This window comes from Astyanax mexicanus, chromosome 6 (genome assembly GCF_023375975.1).
Source record: "Astyanax mexicanus isolate ESR-SI-001 chromosome 6, AstMex3_surface, whole genome shotgun sequence".
In the NCBI taxonomy this organism is placed as follows: Eukaryota; Metazoa; Chordata; class Actinopteri; order Characiformes; family Acestrorhamphidae; genus Astyanax; species Astyanax mexicanus.
The window spans coordinates 6,842,212-6,865,991 of NC_064413.1; the positions used below are offsets into that span (position 1 = coordinate 6,842,212).

Consider the following 23,780-nt stretch of genomic DNA (forward strand, 5'->3'; position numbering starts at 1 on the left):
AGTCACACAACAATGCAAAAACATACATCTCTGAAGGATTTTAATATTTATATTTCAGGACAGATAACAAATGCTATTTGTTCAGTGTTCTAAGTAGGTTTATTATGTTTTAATTACCTATTTTACATTTGCAATTAGATCAATGTCCAAGACACTATGCGTAATAATAAAATGTTTTCGGTAGAATACGCCTTAAACTGTACTGAAAAACAGCAGTGGAACCTTTTTGGTGCTATCTGCAATATTATTTTAAATGGTTCTGTGAAGAATTGTCTACAAACACCCCTATGTGCAACAAACCTATTAACCAGGCAACCGTATATAGCAGGAATTGGCAATTAAGTTTGGCCATGGGATGGAGATAGGCCAATGGGATGGAATGCTACAGACTGGTAGCTCTCCAGCCCAGAGGGTTGTTGAACTCAATTGCAGAACAGTTGAATTCTGAAAAGAAAGCAGGAAAAGAAATGACGTGGGGTCGCGGCTAAATACACCACCACTGCCCTAGCTAGTATATTAAGACAAAACTAGGAAAAACACTCTTATAAGGAGATACAGAGCCCAAGAATGGGCGGAAACTAAAGTGACGCCGAGTTTGACAAAGACACACAGGAAGGGATGTAAACAGAAGGTCACCTGAGAAGCATTTTATTTTTATTTTTTTCTTTCATTATCGTTCATTATAGTTTAAACAACCTAATGGGCCAGATGTTTCACGCTTGCAGGCCACATCTGGCCTGTGGGCCACCTGTTGCTGACCCCTGCTATATAGTATGAAATGATATAAGCTCTTTTAGCTCATAACAATACAGTACTAAGGCCTGTAGCACTATAGGCTATAGGGAGGCCAGTTTGGCTCTACAGGTATGAGGTTTTGTTTCATGCCCTGAAGAAGGCCAAAAAAAAAAGTCAAGTAATGGGGATGAAAACTTGAGTTAGCATAACTTACAACATCAAGTTATTACAACTAAAGGGGAAGTTGATTTAACTTTTTTATTTTTGTTATACTGTAAAACCAGATAAGTTGAGTTTACTTAACTTTTTTAAGGCAGCTGGATTACTCAAATTTATTAAATAACGAGAAATGAAAACATCAAGTTATTACAACTAAAGGGGAAGTTGATTTATTTCTAAGGTAGCCCAGGGGGAATCACTACACACTGATGGTGAGTGTTAGTCAGAAACTGTTGGACACACCCAGTATGCAAATAGATTGTGACAGAAGCCAATGGAAAAGAAGCAGTTAATGACAAAACAGACTAAACTCAGTTATTATAAACTGGTTCAACTCAAAGATCTCAGTTTGAATGTTTATATGTGCTCAAAAAAACTTTCAACTCACTTAAAATAGTTGAGTATTGTTTAGAAATATCCAATTTTATGTAACACAGACTTCATTTGAGTTCAATCAACTTCTGGGTTTACGGTGTACCTTTTTATATTTAAATTTTTGCCCTGCTTCAAAAGAGCACCTGTTGGAAAGATTTACGATTGTAATACTCCTAGTAGTGCTTTAGCCTATCTTTTTCTTTGTCCCTAGTCTCTATACGTCTACCTACAGAGTAATGAATAAGAATACATTTTGACATCTCTAATTCCAACACTGACTGACCACATGTTGAGCGCTCTCTCTAACTCTGGCTAAATTCAAGCTAGCAGGAACTGGATAGCATCTCATTCAAAATTAGCACTATTAGCGTACTGTACTATTAGCGAACTGTACTTAGCCTTAAATCTATACATACTGTACATACATTACTGTAGTATATGTATGCATGTTTATGGCCTAACAACATTTTACACACTCATACATCATACATTATAATATTTCTCTCTCCCTTCACCCCCCCCCCACACCCTCCCTCCATCCCTCCCTCCCTCTCCCTCTTTCTGTCAGGATATAGGTGTTGTCCAGCAAGGGGGAAGGAAATTCTGTCACTAAGAACAATAGGCCTGCTTCTCTATCTATAGACTGGGATCAGGAGAGAGAGAAAGAAAAAGAGGCAGACGGGGGAAAGCAAAAGCGAGGCTTATTAGAGTCGCAGAAAAGACAAACTCAAATTGAGAAGGATGTGAATTTTTATTTTATTTTATTTTATTTTATCAAGTCGGAAAAAAGTAAAATAATTTTCAGTATCCAGCAGTGAGAGACAATTCCGAGAACATGGACTAATCAAACGTCGCTACTGTGGAATAAGGAGCCGGACAGCGTACTAAAAGAGACTAAAAGTTTGAGCCCAATTTTTCATCAGAACAGCATCCTTTAACGAGTCGCAGTGGGTGAGTCACATTACTGGTGAGGGGAAACGATTACGCTATACTAAAGAATAGACGCTCTTTGAACTATTGTTAGCGTTTTTATGCCTTTTCCACATCAAACTGCTAAATTGACCGTTCTGTAAAAAGTACAAGCCGTAGGTTTGGGCCTAGGCTGGACACTGGAGACTGGAGTCGCTGGACAGTGTCTAAAGTGTGAGATATTAGTATTAACCCCTTGATTCCCAGGTTTTAAAAAACCTAAAATGTTACTAATCTTTAATGACTAATAATTAAATGCACTAACACTACTTAGTAGCCTAAGCAGAGGTGGAAACAGTACTGAAAAATTGTAATTAAGTAAAAGTACCTTTACTTTGCTAAAATTCTACTCAAGTAAAAGTAAAAGTACCCATCTAAAAATCTACTCGAGTAAAAGTAAAAAAGTACTCAATTTAAAATGTACTTTGAGTAAAAGTTACATAGTTACTTTTAATTATTTAATGTAAAAAAGTAAAAACAAATCATAAATTAAATAAAAAAATAGTTTTTAATGAACTATTATTCCACATAATAATTTGGACCTTTCAGGCAGTATTTGTTCAGAACACCCCATAAAACAAGTGGCATAGATTATAGGTTTCTATGATCCATTTTTTTCTTTACTATTAAACGTTTATGGTCATATAGGCGACTATAAACTGTAATTTTATAGTTTTACAGTTCATCATTATTTTTTAACTTGCAATTGCTGTGCTTTAACTGCTATTTTTTTTTTTTTTTTTTTACATTTAAGCAGATTGTTGTTTAATGATGAAAATACTTACCATCACGTGCTTTCTCCGGTTTGATGTGGAAGTTTTGAAAACTGACAGCTCTGTCCGGCGGGGCACATTTTGTATTGCATGAGATTGCATTTTTTTTTTTTATTTAGACAATTGTTTTTTTTTCCCCCCAGCATTTTATTTTGTACTCAGTAATGGGGAGTTTTCCAGTGTAGCAAAGTAAATTACTTGTGTCAAAATGTACTTGAGTAAAAGTAAAATTACCTATTTTAAAAAATGTAATTAATTACTTTCCACCTCTGAGCCTAAGTAATAGCTACTGATTATTCCTATACACTGAAAACAAAAATATTTATTCAACCTAACTCAGTCAAGTCATCATTTTGCTGTGACTGCTTTAAATTGTAGTAAATATATACAATTTTAAGTTTATTCAACTTAACTTAGTTAAAACTGGAAGATGACTTGAATAAGTTACCCCAATTCAACTGAACTGAGTTTTGTTCACACAACAATAGTTTAATTAACTCTGTATAAAGTGTTTTGTTCTCACATATTATTGTCTTAAGCAATTAAGTTAATTTAAAATATACAGCTCTGGAAAAACATTAAGAGATCACTTCAGTTTCTGAATCAGTTTCTCTGATTTTGCTATTTATAGGTTTATGTTTGAGTAAAATGAACATTGTTGTTTTGTTCTATAAACTACAGACAACATTTCTCTCAAATTCCAATAAAAATATTGTCATTTAGAGCATTTATTAGCAGAAAATTAGAAATGGCTGAAATAAAAAAAAAGATGGAGAGCTTTCAGACCTCAAATAATGCAAAAAAAAAAAAAAAAAAAAAAAACAAACACAAGAGTGAACACTGTAGCTCCAAACCAACATACTGTAAGCACTAGGAACTCATAAAGGTTAGTTAGAATAAAGGTAACTTGCTCTTACAGCCTACAACACCGAGGCCTGGCAATTATCAAACATGTGCAATAATAATGCAAAAGGGTAAAGAAAGACAGAGGCCACAACCAGTATGCAAATATATGCAAAAAGCTGTATAAACCAACACAAATGAAAGAGCCTTGGCAAATTCAATGCATTTTATTAATTGGCCCAACAATCATTATTAAGTTTCCAGGTTGAAGTTCTCTGAACTCATTTTATGGAGTTGTACTGGCTGGAAACTTCACACAACTTTTAGAAAGAGTCTAAAAGTGGAGAGGGTGCGCATTTCTAGCGCAGAAAAACGAGCCAAAGAGTCTAAAAGCGGAGAGAGTGCGCATTTCTAGCGCAGAAAAACGGGGCAAAAGAGTCTAAAAGCGGAGAGAGTGCGCATTTCTAGCGCAGAAAAACGGGCCAAAGAGTCTAAAAGCGGAGAGGGTGCGCATTTCTAGCGCAGAAAAACGGGCCAAAGAATCTAAAAGCGGAGAGAGTGCGCATTTCTAGCGCAGAAAAACGGGGCAAAAGAGTCTAAAAGCGGAGAGGGTGCGCATTTCTAGCGACGAAAAACGGGCCAAAGAGTCTAAAAGCGGAGAGAGTGTGCATTTCTAGAGCAGAAAAACAGGCCAAAGAGTCTAAAAGCGGAGAGGGTGCGCATTTCTAGCGACAAAAAACAGGCCAAAGAGTCTAAAAGCGGAGAGGGTGCTCAGTTCTAGCGCAGAAAAACGGACCAAAGAGTCTAAAAGCAGAGAGGGTGCGCATTTCTAGCACAGAAAAACAGGGCAAGAGTCTAAAAGTTGTCGTAATTAAGGAGTTTAATATTAAGAGACATCATGAAATTAAACATCAATTTCAACAATCTTAGTTTACACAACACTGTCAAAGATAAAGATAGTAAGTCAAGTAAAATGGTGTGTAAATGAAATAATCAGGAAAAAGTATTATTTAAAGTGGTATATTTCATTATTTGTTTTATTACAGAGTCTGTGGCCCGTGACTTCAAATATATTTCTCCTTCAGGCCCCCAACAAAAAAAGTTTGGACACCCCTGCTCTAAGAGATTAAGGATAAGTGTTCTACTTAGAACCAATCTTTAAAAAGATGGTGAGAAATAATTAGTAGATTAAAAAAGTAATTAGAGTATAAAAAAGAGTGATAATAAATCCTGTAGTGAGTTCAGTCCTGCATCTGCGTGTTTTCCTCTCTGCCAGTGAGGATGCAGGTGGTCAGGGCCACAGCCACTGTGGACAATTACATATCCTGTTATTAAAATGTGAGAAAACACTGGAATTAGAATAGGCATTGTAGCACTACACAAGATGTGTTTATCTAACCAGCACAATTCAGTATATCACAATAGTGAGTAAGAAGCATTTGCTGCATTATTTAAACGTGACAGATTTAGGGAAATGGCCAAATTGGTTAGATTTGACTGTAAATCAACATTTGTTAAGTTTTCTTTTTTTTACAAAGCATTACTTGCTGTTGGTTGGCAGTTCGCTGTACAGAAGGTTATGCCGTTAATAAGAATAACTAGGAAAAAGTGACTATTAGTCTTAAAACCTGTTATTTTTTACTCCTAATAGAAAATGACACAATGTATAAAAATATAGGAAGAAATAAGGATGTTAATGTTCACATAAACCACAGAAACCAACAATCCCATAAGGAACCATCCAATCCAAAAGAACCATTTACATTTAACCCTTGTGTCTGTGGGACCCGTTTTCATTTTTCATCAGATGATACTAAAAAAATATTTTTTCTAACTCAAACTCATTGTCATTGGCTCATTTTTTGTGAAAAACATATATCAAAACACATTTTCAATAAACACACACTGTACACCCCCCCCCCCCCCCCCAAACCATTTATATTACATACAGTATGTTTGGCCAAGGGCTAATAAACATTGCTTCATTTGTAAATTTGAAACTAAACAAATTTTCTACTCATATCTTGAGTTTAATTCATTTTCTTTTACATTTTATTAAAAAACTAATAAAAAAAAGAGTAGCACTTTTTGAAAGAAATGTAACATAAGAAAGGTAAAAGGCAAATATTAACCATGTAAGCTGTTTATATTGCTTGCAGTTTAGGTGAAGCAAGCATGTGTAAAGCATTTTAATGTAGAATTGCTTAATTTTGCTGAATTAAATACAAATAACAAAGTAAACGAGTAACAAAAATATGAACACCACACAAGGGTTAATTTTGCTGAGATATTAATCTAAATCTATTAGAATCAAAACAGAAATGTTTATTACTGACCCTTAGTCACAATGTTGAAACAAATAAAGAGAGCACTTCAGTTTCTGAATCAGTTTCTCTGATTTTGCTATTTATAGGTTTATGTTTGAGTAAAATGAACATTGTTGTTTTATTCTATAAACTACAGACAACATTTCTCCCAAATTCCAAATAAAAATATTGTCATTTAGAGCATTTATTAGCAGAAAATGAAAAATGACTGAAATAACAAAAAATATACAGAACTTTCAGAAAACAAGTTCTTATTCATAAAGTTTTAAGAGTTCAGAAATCAATATTTGGTTTTTTTTATGCATCTTGGCATCATGTTCTCCTCCTCCACCAGTCTTACACACTGCTTTTGTATAACTTTATGCTGCTTTACTCCTGGTGCAAAAAATCAAGCAGTTCAGTTTGGTTTGATGGCTTGTGATCATCCATCTTCCTCTAGATTATATTCCAGAGGTTTTAAATTTAGTAAAAATAAAAGAAACTCATCATTTTTTTACAGAGCTGTATATAAAATTGGTTTAAGAGAAATAAAAGTGTTTTTAAGAGATAAAAGGTATTACTGATTGCATTACAGCAAAACTTTAAACAAAGAAAAAGAATGTAAAAAAATAGCAGATCATTAAACAGATTTAAGGGTCACACTTTATAATAAGTTTCATTAATATACTTTTAACTAATGATACACAAATGTGAACAAATGCTTACACATGACAATTAGTTATCAGCATGCATTTTTTTAATTTAGTCATTTTAAAAAATCATTAGCTCGTCAGAATTTGAACATTAATACATCACTAGTAATGAGAATTTTAAACCTGATAAATGTTCATCAATTGCAGTTATTGTTGCCAATGTGTTTATTAGTATTCCCAACTTTTTTGTTCCTTAAAATGTGAAAAAATAACAGTTCATTAGCATTCATTAGTTAATCATATATTAATAAAAGTTATTATAAAGTGTTACCAATTTAAATTTTAAGAGGATATAACTTTCTAAGACTTATTAAAGATATTTTTTTGCAGCGCAAGATCAAGGCCAAGCTAATAGGAAAAAAAATGATAAAATAAATCACATGTAGGCCTGTCACAATATTTTTTTTTTGTGGACGATATATTGTCCCAGAAATTATTGCGATACACAATATTTTTGGTAATTTTAAGACGCTTTTTAAAGACCACAAAATTTGAATGAATCATTTATTATAATAATTTTGGGAATTCTATACTTATTTCTTTACATATTTTGTCCACACTGTGTGTGTGGAGTCACAGTTATTTAAGCATGGCTGGCTAAAATTATGTTCATTATTATATATGTGAACAAACATACAAAAAACACAGTAGGCGATATCACGATTATCAAAAATGATTGAGGTCGTGTTCATTTATTGTACGATAAATCGATATTGCACTTATTGTGACAGGCTTGATCACATGATCACGTCGAAGCTTCAGCTATTCCCTCTCTATTGCTGTGGCATTCCCCTCCAGCTCTCCTCCACTAACATCCTCAAAGGCTTTACTCACAGCTGAACAAAGCAGGAAAAACGCGCGACCTTGCATGTCCTGATTACTCGAAAGGGTATTTCAGGATTTCCCGTCGCCTATCAACTGATGTCATACGCTGCCAATAACCCTGTAAGCTGATTTAGAGGAGAAGGACAATAGAGGGGCTAAAGGATTAATGACACGAGCAAGAGGGAGAATTCCCTAATTATGTTACAATCTCAAAATATGACTCATGGTATTTGATTCAGAGACTGATTGCCTTTTTTTTTACATGAGTTTCTTGTTGCTTTTGTTTTATACATGCCTATACAGTACCGGGAAAAACTTAAGACTCACTTTAAAGGAGAACTCCGGTGTAAAAATTTTTCTTTTTATGTAGTAAAACATGATAAAAAGTTATTTCCTTTGATCATTTGCACACCTTCGTTCTCCCACAGCGTTCCCAGAACCGGAAATTTTAACAGTTTGTCCAAACACCCTTCAGACTGGGTGACACGGGGCATAATTTGCCTTGATAAATAGTTTTTTCCACCGTTATCCAGAGTATAAAGTAGCTCCAGAGTCCTGACATTTAAAACGAGACATTAATAACTTAAAAAGTGCACAAGATTCTTATTAAAAAAACACTCTTTATCTGCTACGCTATGCGGATTCTATGTATATATACGTTATGTTATGTTATTATCAGTACAGTAATGGCGGCGCTCAGAGCTGAAGCTCGCATTGTAGGATGTAAACAGTGGTTTTTAATCAGCTTCTTGTGCACTTTTTAAGTTATTAATGCCTCATTTTAAATGTCAGGTCTCTTCAGATTCTAGCAAGGAGGTGTGGAGCTACTTTGAGCTGGATAACAGTGGAAAAAGCTATTTATCGGGGTAAATTATGCCCCGTGTCACCCAGTCTGAAGGGTTTTAGACAAACTATTAAAATGTATGGATCTCAGAACGCTGTGGGAGAACAGAGGTGTGCTATTCATCAAAGGTAAGAACTTTTAATCATGTATTACTACATACAAAAAATCAATTTTCCACCAGAGTTCTCCTTTAAAATCAGTGTTTTTTCATTATTTTAAAATGTTCTGCATTGTAGGTTAATACTAAAGTCATTCAAACTATGAAGAAAAAGAGTAAACTAACCACAATATCTTTTTTATATTTTAGATTTTTTATTTAGATATATTTTATAGTCATCTGGAATTTCAGGCTTTCAGTTAACAGCTGTGCTGAACTCATCAAGAGTTAATTACCTGAATTTCTTGTCTCTTAATGTGTTTGAGAGCATCAGTTGTAAAGTTGTGAAGAGGTAGAGTTACAGGTATACAGTAAATAGCTCTATTTGAGTAATGTTCTAATCTATATTATGAGAAGCAAGAACTACTCAACTAAATAACGAAAACAAAATACTTGAAGAAATGAAGGTCAGCCAATCTGAAACATTTCAAGAACTTAGTTCCTGAAATGATCCTCAATTGCAGTCACAAAGACCATCAAAAACTTAATGATGAAACTGGCACTCATCAGGACTGACCCAGGAAATCAAGAGCAAGAGTTCTCTCTGTTGTACAGGATAAGTTCATCAGAGTTATCAGCCTCAGAAACTGCAAGTTATCAGCTCCTCAGATAAGAGCACATAAATGCTTCTTCACAAAGTATTTTGTTTTTGTTTTAAACACTTTTAAGGGTACCACTTTAAAATAAGACTACCTTTATAAAGGGTTTATAAATGATTTACAATTAATTTATTAATGGTTACTAATTAGGTATAATCAGTAATCATTAATAATCAGTTATAACACATACATAGAAAGGGCAACAATGACCTGTTGTTTGCAAAATAGTGAACCCACAGCCGTCTACATTGTTGTCCTTTCTATTTATGTGTTATAACTGATTATTAATGATTTTAAGGCATTTACAACCTAATTAGTAAGCATTAATAAACTAATTGTAAACCATTTATAAACCCTTTATAAAGGTAGTCTTATTTTAAAGTGGTACCCTTTTAAGTTACTACATGATTCTTTATGTGTTCCTTCATAATCTGGATGACTTCATTTAAGTATTTCTATAAACTTTCCTACTGTTTCTATCCTGCTCTATATCCACCTCCATCTCTTAATCATTCTCTCTATCTCTTTTCCTTTAAGATGGAGGAGTCTGGGAGTCCTCGTTTCAGCAAGCTCCATTTCCCCATGGGCCTGTGGATAAATTCCCCACGGAAACACTTCGCCAAGCTGGGTGCACGCTGGCCGAGCGCAGTTTCAGTCAAGTCAGTGTTCCTGAAGTTTCTCAATCTCGCATTCATTAGCTAAAACACTCTGTCATAGTAAAAAAAACATTCCACAGGTGTTTTCTTTGATAGGACTGAGTAGGGCAGGGATCTGCAATTAAGTTTAACTGTGGGCCAGATATATATTTTTCAAGCCATTATGTGGAGGGCCACAAAAAAAATCAGTTTTGTAAAATGTGTAAAAAAGTGTAATGGGATGGAGTGCTACAGACTAGTAGCTCTCCAGCCCAGAGGGTTGTTGAACCCAATTGCAGAACAGTTGATCTCAAAGCAGGTAAACCCAAGCAGAAAGGAAAAAATAAATAAATGAACACACCGCCCCTTACGCGGGATCAAACCCATGTCTTCAGGGTCGCAGTCCAATACACTACTGCTGCCCTGGCTAGTGAACTGGGACACAGCCAGGAAAAAACACTATTTTAAGGAGATATGGGAGCCCAAGTACGGGAGTGAAAAGGACAGAGAGACAGGGAAGGAATGTAAACAAAAGCTGGCTAAAAAAAACTTTTTATTATAGTTCAAACCCCTGGAGTAGGAGGTGTGACAGTTATACAGAGGTCAGGGTTCAGTTCACACCACAGTTTGGACAGAGTTTGCTCCAAGTCCAGCAGCAATAAGACCTGGGGCCCTATTTTAGTGATCTATAGCGCACCGGTCAATTGCGGAAAAAAAATTACACCTAGTGCAGCTCGAAACCCACAAAAGGCATGTACTAATTTTTTTAAATAATCATGGGTATGTTTTGGCGTAATGTAAAAGAAACCAATCAAAAAAACTGTCACTTGCCATTCCCTTTAAGAGCCATGTGAGCTCTGACTTTGGCATGTTCGTATCTTAACAGTGCAGCACTTTTGTGTTTGTGTTTAACGAGTGAGGATGTATGCAGTGTGCTGGATGCATCTATAGGAATGGACTCTCATGATTGACTGTTGTCAAGGTTTTAATCAGTCAGTGGCGCACCTGTGTTTTCCACCACCAAAATAGCAAGAAACCAGAAAGAGCATTGCAACATGCCTTGTGCAGGGTGTACGATAAGGACCATGGACTGCTTTTCCTAAAACTTTTTTAAGGCTAAGAACTTTGTAAACCTTCGTATAATAATGAGTGTTTCCCGAAAACTAGATTGTTTCTAACTCAATTAAAAAACAAAATTCACCTTTAGCTTTACAGGGGTTTAGGCCTTTAAAAGTTTAAAAAAATGACTGATTTATATGTTTTAACTGATGCTAAAACCCTGTGACTTTGAATGCAACGAGCCAGGCTGGACAGTATTTGTTTCACCACTCCAGCCCCAGCGTCTCTCAGACTCAACAGAGGGGTCTAAAAGCATTACACCATTGCTCCATTTTCCAAAACCTTAAAACACAAATCCCAAAGAAGTTGGCCAGTTCAGCCACATCAAACTGCCGTCACAATAAGTCTGTATTTCCAAAACCTGTAATAAATACGCGTCTCTTTCTGCTGCTGTTTACCAAATGAAACACGCGGCTACAGGACCAACAGACGCTAACGTGATTGTAACAGTGTGTAATAATGATGTGTGTCAGTAATAAATAGCGTAATAAACAGCTCTGAAAACTGTAGAGTGTATGAGGTTTTAGAATTTTGTGTGTTAAGTTAATTCCAGGTTTCAGACAATTAGGAAACACGTCTGGAAAGGCCAAGCCGAGCGTGAAGGTCTGCAGTGGGGAAACAGGAATGAACTAAAACAGGTTTAGTCTACTGAGTCGTTGTGCTTCTAGTCTATTTAGGCCCTTATTTCCTTGGTTTTGCTGCACTATTTAACAGTAGTGACGTGATTCACAGGCGTCAGTTGCTCTGAGGATAATGGGGAAATGTCCACACCACTTTTTTGAAATGCTCTTTAAGCCTAAGCGGATTTCTTCAGCGGCGTCTGTAGACCTGCGTGTGGTTCGCACAGTTCTTGAGGGGAATTCCAACCATGTTTTTAAATTTCTGTATATTTCAGTGGTTGTGATGTATTTTAGGAGTATATTTGACTTCACACTTCTGGAATCGAAATGTATGTGCATATTTGAGACTGTCATACAGTTGCAATCTCTAAACCTCTAAAAACTCCCTCACAGTAAGTTATTACACTGAATAGTTATCAATACACTGCCTGCTCTCCCACACAGTTTTACCATACAGCTCTGGAAAAAAATAGAGACCACTAAAAAGTGATGAGTTTCTTTGATTTTACCAAATTGAAAACCTCTGGAATATAATCAAGAGGAATATAAATGATCACAAGCCATCAAACTAAGCTGAACTGCTTGAACTTTTGCACCAGGAGTAAAGCAGCATAAAGTTATCCAAAAGCAGTGTGTAAGACTGGTGGAGGAGTAGAACATGATGCCAAGATGCATGAAAACTGTGATTAAAAACCACCGGGGTTTTCCCACCAAATATTGATTTCTGAACTCTTAAAACTTTATGAATATGAACTTGTTTTCTTTGCATTATTTGAGGTCTGAAAGCTCTGCATCTTTTTTGTTATTTGAGCCATTTCTCATTTTCTGCCAATAAATGCTCTAAATGTTTTTATTTGGAATCTGGGAGAAATGTTGTCTGTAGTTTATAGAATAAAACAACAATGTTCGTTTTACTCAAACATATATCTATAAATAGCAAAATCATTTGAAGTGTCTCTTAATTTTTCCAGAGCTGTGGTTTTAGGGTTGATTAGAGCCTAAAAGAGCTTTACTGTTAGAACAGTCAGATTGTGTTTTGGTGCTTCATCTAAAATGGAAAAAAGTCTATGGCTTTGCACAGGTGTAAACAGTTGTTCTGTAAATACGATTATATCAACAATATCCTGGCTGCACTTAAAACCACTCAGTGTTGTTAACAGATTTGAATTAATCCAAAGAGTCTCTGGCATCTTCACTCAGATCATCTAGAAGAACTGTTTCCTCATGTTACTTCTGTTTCTACAGTTTTATTGCCTTAGATTCTTCAAATATTAGAAAAGCAATTTTGTTTGTAGTAATTCTACTGCAAGGCTCAATGTTACTATACCTTAAACATGGCACTTTGGTAATGTTACACATAGAAAAGCATGTGACTGTCAATGACCGATATGACCTGATTAGGACTTGATAGGCCTGTCACTGTTTTATTTTGGCCAATGAAAGAGATTCCACCAAGAAAATATTAAATTATATAGTCATATCATTCACCTCATACTCTGATGAATGACAGAGTAAGGGTGTACTCACACTACACAATTTCACTTGGTTACCTCTTAAAGCATGACTTGATTGACTAGTGTGATCGCTCCAAAACATGGCAGTGTTGTGCCGAATTCAGCATCCCCATCAGAAAAAGCATCCCCTCTTGGGAGCTTGCGATTTAACCGTGACTGAGATAATCATGATTTTGGCACTTATTTCTTGGTAAGTTAAAGCGGATTATCAATAAGATGCTTTTATCAATAAGATGTGCTCCTGAGAGAGGGTGCTTTTCATGGCGGGGATGTCAAATTCGGCACGACACTGGCAAGCCCACTGAGCAGTGAATAAGGACAAAAGGAGTAAGCGTGCTCAGGCACGGATTGTTTAAACGTAGTGTGAGTGCAGGCCAGTGAGGGAGTGGGAAGGGAGCGCAATTCAACCAAACTGTGCCTAGTGTGAGTAAAACACCCTAAAACTAAGGCTGTGTCCCAATTGTCTACTACATACTTATAAGCTATATATGCTGTAATGTATGTTGATTAATCCATAAGCATAAATATTATAGCTTCTCTTCTGTATTCACTTTTTTCAGATCTACCACCAGCTCAGATGCGGCCTCAGTGCATGAAGCCCCGTCCCCTGCCCCGCCCTCCTCCCTCTCTTTCTCCAGTCCCTCTCTCGCCCCATCGTCCCCATCCCCTGCCCCCACCTTCCTTCGCCCTCGCCCAGCCAATCAGCCGCAGTCTCGGGCCAAGCGTCTGTCCAACCTTTTTCTAAGGGGGCGTTCCAACAGTGACCGGGACCGAGCGATCGGAGAGCGTGAGAGAGAGCTGTGGGCGCACTCGGCCGCCCCGTCATCGCATCACTTCCTGCCCTCGGCTTCTTCTTCCTCCCCGGGGCTGGTGAAGATCTATGGCGATGCTCTCTCAAGTGGAGCCAATTACCGCAGCCTGCTGGCCAACATCCACTCTACTGCCCGGCAGCTCATCCAGCAGGTCATCACCCGATACACAGAAAGAGAGCGGGAGAACGAGACCGAGGACTTGAGCGGTAAGTGGAGGATTATGGGTAATCTGGGTGGCAAAAGACAGACTATGTAGCAGCACTAATTTTACTAATGCAAACAATTTAACACATCATTTATATTTATAATTATATTTGTTATTGAATGTTTTATTGGTCGTTGTAATAAAAAGTCGTTGTAATTTACAGGAAAATATAAATATATAAAAACATATAAATATGTTTTTTTGTGCATTTGATAATAAACATTAGTTTATAATAAGTTGGTGTTTGGTTGCTTGTGTTTGTGTCTGATATTATTAGTGTCAGTAGTGGATGTCTGACTATGACTATATCATAAGGATGTAATATCTTCTAAACTGGTAAATGATATAAACCGCCCCCAAACCTTCCCCCCCCCCCCCCCCCCCCTGTGTGTTCCACCTTCCTGTGCACCTGCACAGTTCTCCAGAAGCATTCCCCGGAGGACTTCCTGTTGTGTGATGTCATTGGAAAGCCCATTCAGCAGGCAGATGGAGCTGTGCAATGGCAGACAGAGTGCCGGAGGGGCGTGGCTCCCTGGGAATGCCCCCTGCTGTTGGTGGATATGTGGAGGCCCAAAGATGGCTTTGAGCGTCGCTTCGAGATCCAGCGACGTGACGAGTATGAGAGGGAGGAGAGAGAGAAAGAGAGGGAGAGAGAGAGGGACGGAGAGAACCAAGGTACGTAACTAGGTCACCCACGTCCCTTCCTAGTGTACAAACATGGAACACCAGGTTACAAGTCAGTTTTGTATATTGTTACATATATACAGCACTGGTAAAAAGTTAAGATACACCTTAAATTCAGTGTTTTTTTTTTTCTTTATTATTTTAAAATGTTCTACACTGTAGATTAATAGTAAAGTCATCCAAATTATGTAGAAAGGCATACAGAGTTATTAAGTCCACAAAAAAGTGTTCAACAAACCAGAATATGTTTTATATTTTAGATTCTTCAAAGTAGCACCTCTTGCTTAGATAGAGACAGTTCTGCTCATCTTGGCTGGATTTTCTCAGTCACCTGGAAATCAGGCTTTCAGTTAACAGCTGTGCTGAACTCGTCAAGAGTTAATTACTTGAATTTCTTGAACCATCTTAACTACTCAACTAAGTAAATAATAAAACATGACTTTAAAAAATGAAGGTCAGTCAATTTGAAACATTTTAAGAACTTTGAAAGTATCCTCAAAGGCAGTTGCAAAGACCATCAAAAAGTTAGGATGGAACTGGCACTCATCAGGACTGACCCAGGAAAAAAAAGAACAAAAGTTCCCTCTGTTACACAGGATTAGTTAATCAGAGTAACCAGCCTAAAGAAACACAAGTTAACAGCTCCCCATATAAGAGTACCTAAATCAGGGATGTCCAAACTTTTTTTGTTGGGGGCCAGAAGGAGAAATATATTTGAAGTCACGGGCCACAGACTCTGTAATAAAACAAATAATGAAATATACCACTTTAAATAATACTTTTTTCTGATTATTTCATTTACACACCATTTTACTTGACTTACTATCTTTATCTTAGCCAGTGTTGTGTAAACTAAGATTTTTCAAATTGTTTAATTTCATGATGTCTCTTAATATTAAACTCCTTAATTACGGCAACTTTTAGACTCTTTGGCCCGTTTTCTGCGCTAGAAATGCGCACTCTCTCCACTTTTAGACCCTTTTGCCCGTTTTTCTGCACTAGAAATGTGCACACTCTCCGCTTTTAACCTCTTTGGCTTGATTTTCTGCACTAGAAATGCGCACTCTCTACGCTTTTAACCTCTTTGGCTCGATTTTTTTTGCGCTAGAAATGTGCACCCTCTCTGATTTTAGACTCTTTGGCCCGTTTTTCTGCGCTAGAAATGCGCACTCTCTCCGCTTTTAGACTCTTTGGCCCGTTTTTCTGCGTAAGAAATGCGCACTCTCTCCGCTTTTAGACTCTTTGGCCCGTTTTTCTGCGTAAGAAATGCGCACTCTCTCCACTTTTAGACTCTTTGGCCCGTTTCTGACTCCTAGCGTTCAAACTTTGAATCTCACATTATAAAAACCTGCTTAACAGCGGGCCAACTTTCATTCTATTTCTAAAATACCTCACAGGCCGCTCCAAAAAAGGAAACGGGCCGCAAATGGCCCACGGGCCGTAGTTTGGACACCCCTGACCTAAATGCTTCTTTCACAGAGTATTCTGGTTTGATTAAGTTAAGTTTTAAGTTACTACATGATTCCTTATGTGTTCCTTCATAGTCTGAATGACTTCAGTATTTATTTACAATGTAGGAAATATACAGTATATATAAAAATAAAAGCACTGAATGTAAAGCTGTGTTCAAACGTTGACTGGTACTGCACATTTATCTTTTGGTCTTTAATGTTATGTAATGTAAGCATGCTTTGCTGTTGCAGTGCGATGGAGACGCAGCAGGATGGCCTCAGGTAGCGGTCCTGAAGAGGAGCGCGGTCACCGGGGGAGAAACACTGAGCTTCGGAGGAGTATAAGCGATATGAACCTGACCTTAAGGCGCCGTCAAGGCAACCAGGCCGCCAATGACCCGAGACATGGGGGAAACGCACCAAAAAATGGCAGTCCTCAGGACAGGAAGAATATTGTGAGCATGATCGCCACAGAAGCAGGAGAGGTGAGAACCAGGAGAGAAAAAAGGAGCATAATAAATGCATAGGTTATGATACTACATGTAGTTGATGTTTCAATCACAGTTTCTCACAGTCCATGTCAGTGTGTAGTCATTTCCCCCAGGCGAGATTAGCTAAACTTGTAGTAAGTACCTGGCTTTGGTGTTGTAGGCTGTAAAACTGAGCATCATTGTGTGAGCTGCTAACTCTGGGTTGGCTGTGCGCTATACTGTTTACTCTATAGCATTATATGTCACATTTTACAGACTATAAGGCGCCCTTTTTTATGGCACAATATCAACAAATGTTTATTTTCTGGTCTATTTTCTTACATAAGGTGCATCAGATCATAAGGTGTATTTTAAGTGACAATAGTAAAGAACAAGGGTGTCGCCATGTTTCTCTTCTAATGGGGAAGCTGAGGGAAGCGCCTAAGTAAACAAAACTGTAATTCTTAAAAACGAAAAAATATTTTCTTTTAAAGTCAAGCGAGTGCTGGATGTTAATCTATACAGATTTCTCGCCTCAAAACTGTTTATTTGGGCGAGTAAAGTGCTTTCTGTTTATATACAGTAAGCTTAGATTTCTAATATTTTCCACAGCGCAGTTAACAGCAGCGCTAGCCATGGTTACCAGCACTTAGCGCTAGTAAATGCCTCCGGATAGTGCTACACTGAGGATTTGTGACAAACATCTAGTGCTATCAGCTAGTGGTTTGTCCCACGTAGCTAGTTTTAACACGTTAAACACACAGACTACAGTCCGATATACTCACCTCTGAATGGCAAAAGAGTTTATCAGCTAATGCTAATACTGCTCCAGCCTGGAACTTCTTTATAACACTGTATTTTAGTTGGAGTGGCTTTACTGCTCTTTACAACCTGACTGGTAAAATTCAAACATAAGGTACACTATCGATTTTTGGGGAAATGAAATGATTTTAAGTACGCCTAATAGAGCGAAAAAATACGGTATAATGCTTGAAATCTGTATTTCAGCAAAATGAAATCTAAAATCTATACTACATATCTATTTTGTTCACTTAAATTAGAAGTAGTATTACTGTTTAAAGCAACTAATCTAACAAAAAAACATAATTTCATTTAACTTACAGTTTAGGCATGATAACTTATGCTTAAAAGTTTTAAGTAAACAAATGAACTAGGTTTAGTTATCACAGCTCATCTGGCTATTCCAAGTATTATGGCTTTTAATAATTTAGTTTTGATATTGGTTTTCCAAACTTATTTAATCAATAAAGGATAAATCACAAAATGTTCTGTGGATAGCACACAAGCAAATAGTGTAGCACCAGGCCAACACACAGCAACACCTGAGCAACACAACTAAAGGTAACTTGCTCTTTCAGTCTACAACACTGAGGCTTGTCAGCTAATCAAGGTATAAAATACAAAAGCTCACCCAAGGGGAGATAGCTTCATGTGAAAGAAACCACACTAAAGGAAAGTGAAGGAAAATCATAAACCCAATGTGCATATATTAGGTCCCATGAGCCAATACAGAAAGTGTATGAACCAACACTGATTAAAGAACTTTATCGCATGTTTAGTAAATGAAAAGTTGGTCGAAAACTCTTTTTTTCATTAGCTCAACAAATATTGTTCTCAGGATGAAATTCTGTGAACTTATATTATAGTATTAGTTAATCTGAGTAAAACACAAACTTCTTTTTAGAATGTTTACATTATTTCCATTCAAAAAATCCAGCAGACTAAGGCGCTGTCACTATTGTCGGGAGATTGCTGGCTCGAATCCTGTTTATGCAGCTTACCATCAGCTGCCAGAGCCCTGAGAGAGCAAAATTGGCATTGCTTTCTCTCTGGGTGGGAAGATGACGTTTTTTTTCCAGCACATCACTCCTTGGGTGATGTAGATCAGCACGAGGCGTCTGTGAGCTGATGTATCAGAACCGAGTAGCTGTGCTTTCCTCAAAGTGTGCTGTGATCCTACTCAGCAATGCTGCATATTGGTCTTGTAAATTCGGGAGAAAATGGGATAAAAATTTGAAAGAAAAAAAATAACAATAATAAAGAAAGCATGGCTTCATTATTTCTTCTTTCTTTTGTCTGAAGGTCACCGGGCAGAGGGTGCGAGGTGATGTAGAGAGACACTCAAGAGCATCAGAGGAAGAGAGAGACACCTGTGACCTGGAAGTGATGTCGCAGAGCCTGATCCTCCCACCCACAGACCGCCCATATTTCCTGTTGCTGCAGGGCTATGACCAAAGCAAGGCTAGACATGCAGCACCACCCTATCACACCGAGCGCCTCATGATATCATACCTGCATTCCCTCTAATCGCAACATACCATCTCCTCTTTCATACCTTTCAGTTGATATGGCATTCCGATAGCAGCACAAAACAGCTATACACAGCCACACAATGACCACACGGGCCGCACAATACGTCCACACACCCGCTATGTCTACATCTGGCCCTGCCGCACAATGACCTCACACAAGAGCGCATTGTCGACAACTTGTAACACACTTCATCCCTTATCAGCCCCGCATTTCTGAACAACTTAAGATTTCAGATTACAGTCGTTTTCATAACAACTGTGCTATAAATGACAACAGTCTTTCTTCCACCTTCATATAACAGTCTGTCTGACTGTGTAAAACAGTGAATACACTATATATACACACTACCAGTCAAAATTGCATATACATATATACAGCTCTGTAAAAAAAAATACAAATAAGAGACCACTTCAGTTTCTGAATCAGTTTCTCTGATTTTGCTATTTATAGGTTTATGTTTGGTTAAAATGTTGCAACATTGTTGATTAATTCTATAAAATATGGACAACATTTCTCACAAATTCCAAATAATAAAAAAAATGTTGTCATTTAGAGCATTTAATTGCAGAAAATGAGAAATGGCTGAAATAACAAAAAAGATGCAGAGCTTTCAGACCTCAAATAATGCAAATAAAAACACGTTCACATGGTGGAATAACCCTGGTTTTTAATCACAGTTGGCATGTTCTCCTCCACCAGTCTTGCACACTGCTTTTGGATAACTTTATGCTGCTTTACTCCTGGTGCAAAAATTCAAGCAGTTCAGTTTGGTGGTTTGACGGCTTGTGATCATCCATCTTCCTCTTAATTATATTCCAGAGGTTTTCAATTTGGTAAAATCAAAGAAACTCATCATTTTATATGGTCTCTTACTTTTTTTTCTAGATGTGTATATATATATACACACAATGAAGAACAAGTATCTTCATTTTTGTTGATCTTTAGTTTAATTCCCTTTCAATTTTTTTTGACAAATAGTAGAAATTCTTCAAAATGACCTGAAATGAACTATTTTTACATTTACTTCTATTTAATGTTAAGAAGAATTTAACTCTCTTCTTTCATGTCGCTGTTTTGGAGATACTTGTTTCCAACTGGACAGCGATGATGTTGGGGCCAAACCTGGGAAAATTATTATATTTAACATATTATTATATTTATAATTATTATACTTTTTTTAAAAACATGTTGACATTGAAAGCACACACACACACACATATGTACAGTGTTATGAAAAAAAAATGGGCACCCCTGATAATTTTCATGATTTTTCTTTATAAATCATTGGTTGTTCGGATCAGCAATTTCAGTTAAATATATCGTATAGCAGATAAACACAGTGATATTTGAGAAGTGGAATAAAGTTTATAGGATTTACAGAAAGTGTGCAAAAAATCTTTAAACTAAATTAGGCAGCTGCATTAATCTGGGCTCCCCAAAAGAAAAATTACATCAATATTTAGTAAACCTGCTTTTTGCAGAAAAAACAGCCTCTAAATGCTTCCTATTTCACATCTCAAATATCACTGTGTTCTTCTGCTATATGATATATTTAACTGAAATTGCTGATCTAAAAAAAAACAATGATTTATAAAGTAATATCATGAAAATGATCAGGGGTGCCCAAACGTTTTCATACCCCTGTACTTACATACATATGTATATATTGGATTTTGTATCACATGACTATTCAGTCATTATTTGCACATTTTCAGAATTAAGTTACCACTGTAGAAATCACACACTCTGCAGAATCCTAATAGATAATTAAATCCAGCTCTAAAGGGTTTCTGACTGAACTATTTCCTTTGTTTTTGTCCAGGACTTCGTTTTGTACATCATGGCAGGTCACACGCACGTTTTTGGACGGAAGCCTACGTTCAGAGAGAGGGAGAAGGACAGGGAGAGAGAGAGGAAGGGAAAGAGGCCTCTCAGAGTGGACACTTTCCTCTCAGCTCCAGATCTCCTCGCCAGACACCTGCTGGTGAGGAGGGACTCTGCTGTCCCTGACCAACCCCGTGGTCAAGGTATGTCAGTCTCCACATTAGGAACGTAAAATCACAATGTTATACTATAAAAAAAAACAGATGAATTGACTTTTAAAGGGGGCATATTATGCAAAAAATCATTTTTTTTGCTTGTCTCGATTGCCCCTATAAACACTCCAAAAAAACACCAAAGAAAATCCATCCTTCTATTTTCTAAAATAATAAATTAGTTAAAAGAGTTTGGTGTCAGGAATCATATGCTTCTATGAGCCATTTCTATGGCTCCCACCCAGTCCAAGGAGATCAGTTGAGAAAACAGCATTTCTGACAGAACACTGCAGAATTGGCCAGTAGACTTTGTCTGAAGGAGGGATCTATACCTACTGAACTAGTTTTTTGTTGAATTATCCTAAAAAGCTGTCCGGTTTCACTCGTCCTCAAGGAAAGAACTAAACTCACTATTTTTTAATAATACACAGTCCCAGTCAAAAGTTTGGATAAACCCTATTTCTCTAACACACATTATCTAATGTGTTTTCTTTCTTTTATGATTTTTTTTACTTTGTAAATGTAATATTTTATATCAGTCTATATTAAAGCTATACTGGAACACATGCAGAATTATTTAGTAAACAAAGAGTGTAAAACACACCTCCTTAACTCCATATGTGTCCCTCAATAGTTTTCACATCATGAATATTAATAAACAATGTAGAAAATAAATTAAATGAAGAAAAACTTTGAATAAGAAGGTGTAAAAACAGTGAATAAAACCAGTTATAAACACAGTTAGCTATGGCACATGCCATAGTTGTGTTAATCTTAAGGAGTAAAATGAGCACTACAGACAATAGAGTGTGCAAACGGTCCTACCTTATCCACTTTCTGGGTATATTGGCGTCTTTGGGCCATTTGTGCACGGTGGCCCATTGTACATCACAGAGACTATAAAAAAGATGGATGCCGTGTCTCCGTTCCCATTCATTCAATGAAAATAAAGCCAAAATCTTCCTCCATGTTGGCGATCCTGAAACCCAAGTCTGCGCAGTAGAGACCAGAGGAGGGAGAAAGACTGTGGAGAGACAGCCTACTCATTTAAATAACCCCGCCCCTGAGGGCTGCCTCGAGGTCACAGGCTGCAGAGCGGAGCGGAGCGGAGCTGACGGTCTGTTATTGGTCCGGCCCATAACCAGCCCTTTTACAATAACCACACCTTTTTTGAATAGAGCTGAATAACGTTTTAAAAACCGAATTCTGTGGGGATATAAAATTTGACAATATAAGCAGAGGTTACACTAGCTGCTGCATTTAAATAATGGAGGTAGAATTACAGTATATTAGTAAAAAAAAACGTGACTGAAAGTTGTCTGTTTTGCCATTGAAACCTATGGGGATGGGTGGGGTTACACAGCTTTCTGAAACCGAACAGCAGGGGGAGCCCGACCTGTGGTGGCTTGACTTTTGAGAGACGATGCTCTGTCCAGCTGTACACAGTCTATGGTACATCAAATTACTGCAGCCAAAAACCACACACCTTTTTTTTTGTCATTTTGCATCATCTTCAGTTCATCTAGTTCAATTTTACAGGTTGTTTTCCATCATCTACAGTGGGTACAGTGCCAAACAATAGTCTTTTAAGCTGTATTCCTTGAATTTGTGGGGGAAAAAAAATTCTAAAAGTTTTCTAATCATCGACAATCACAAGTTAGCGACTCAGCTTAAGCTGTAGTTATGTGTTTGACAATTTCATATTAGCTGGTGCTCAGCCTTTAAAACTAATAGCAGTACTAAATATATCCTAAAAAAAGACCCAAACCCACTGTAATGATGCCAAAACTGGTTTAATGTATTTGTTTAATGCTTCTGTAAGTGTAAAAAATATATAAAGTATAAATCTGGATGCTAATCTGCTGTTGTATCCACAGCTCTGGTGCGTCCGTTCAGAGGAGGAGCCGTCACTCACAACGGAGTTGTGCTGTACAGAGAGGCAGTGCTGAAGCCTGGAGACCTTATTGGCCTAGGCAGTCACTTCCTCTTCCTGTACCGGGACCCCCGAGTGACCCCTGCCCCACCCATAGCCCTTGCCTCACCCTGGCAGGCTGAGGCTGCCTCCTCCTTCGTGGCTGGAAGTGTGGCGGACAGGCAGGAGGCTCTGAGGCAGTATCTGGGATCCTCTGAGGCAGTGCTGAAGTTCCAGGGCAAGCAGGCAGATGCCCTGCTGCAGGTACGACCCACCCGCTGCAAAAACAGGGTTCCCACGGGTCCTTAAAAAGCCTTAAAATGTCTTAAATTAAAATCTTGATATTTAAAGTCTTTAATTGTCTTAAATTTACTGTAAATTTTCTGTTTTTTGGATGGTCCGTTTAATGCCAGTGGGAAAACACATACTAATTTTAGTGGCGAGGTACTTGGAAGAGAACTAAAGTTAGTGGAGAGCTAGCTAATGTTACTGGGGGGAGAACTAAGGTTAGTGCAGAGATAGCTAATATTAGCATAGAGCTAGCTAACATGATAACTGACATAAACATACTGTATTTTACACACTATTAGCGTGCCAGATTATAAGGCATGGCGGGGGAGGGGGGCTAAC

The 23,780-nt window shown here is 37.3% G+C and overlaps 1 protein-coding gene across 2 annotated transcripts in view; it reads left to right on the forward strand.

Moving 5' to 3' along the window:
• Nucleotides 1-1,952: 1,952 nt before the first annotated feature.
• The window catches only part of rasip1 (Ras interacting protein 1), a 37,570-nt gene continuing 15,742 nt past the window's right edge, over nucleotides 1,953-23,780 (forward strand). Inside the window, exons 1-8 of one of the 2 annotated variants that reach the window (XM_022673992.2) lie at nucleotides 1,953-2,296; nucleotides 9,896-10,017; nucleotides 13,807-14,264; nucleotides 14,681-14,938; nucleotides 16,651-16,883; nucleotides 18,972-19,130; nucleotides 21,025-21,229; nucleotides 23,116-23,414. In XM_022673992.2, the coding sequence (XP_022529713.2) occupies nucleotides 9,896-10,017; nucleotides 13,807-14,264; nucleotides 14,681-14,938; nucleotides 16,651-16,883; nucleotides 18,972-19,130; nucleotides 21,025-21,229; nucleotides 23,116-23,414 (1,734 nt within the window). In that variant the 5' untranslated portion in view covers nucleotides 1,953-2,296. The remainder of the gene's footprint in view (nucleotides 2,297-9,895; nucleotides 10,018-13,806; nucleotides 14,265-14,680; nucleotides 14,939-16,650; nucleotides 16,884-18,971; nucleotides 19,131-21,024; nucleotides 21,230-23,115; nucleotides 23,415-23,780) is intronic. The other variant, XM_022673991.2, reaches the window with a different exon arrangement.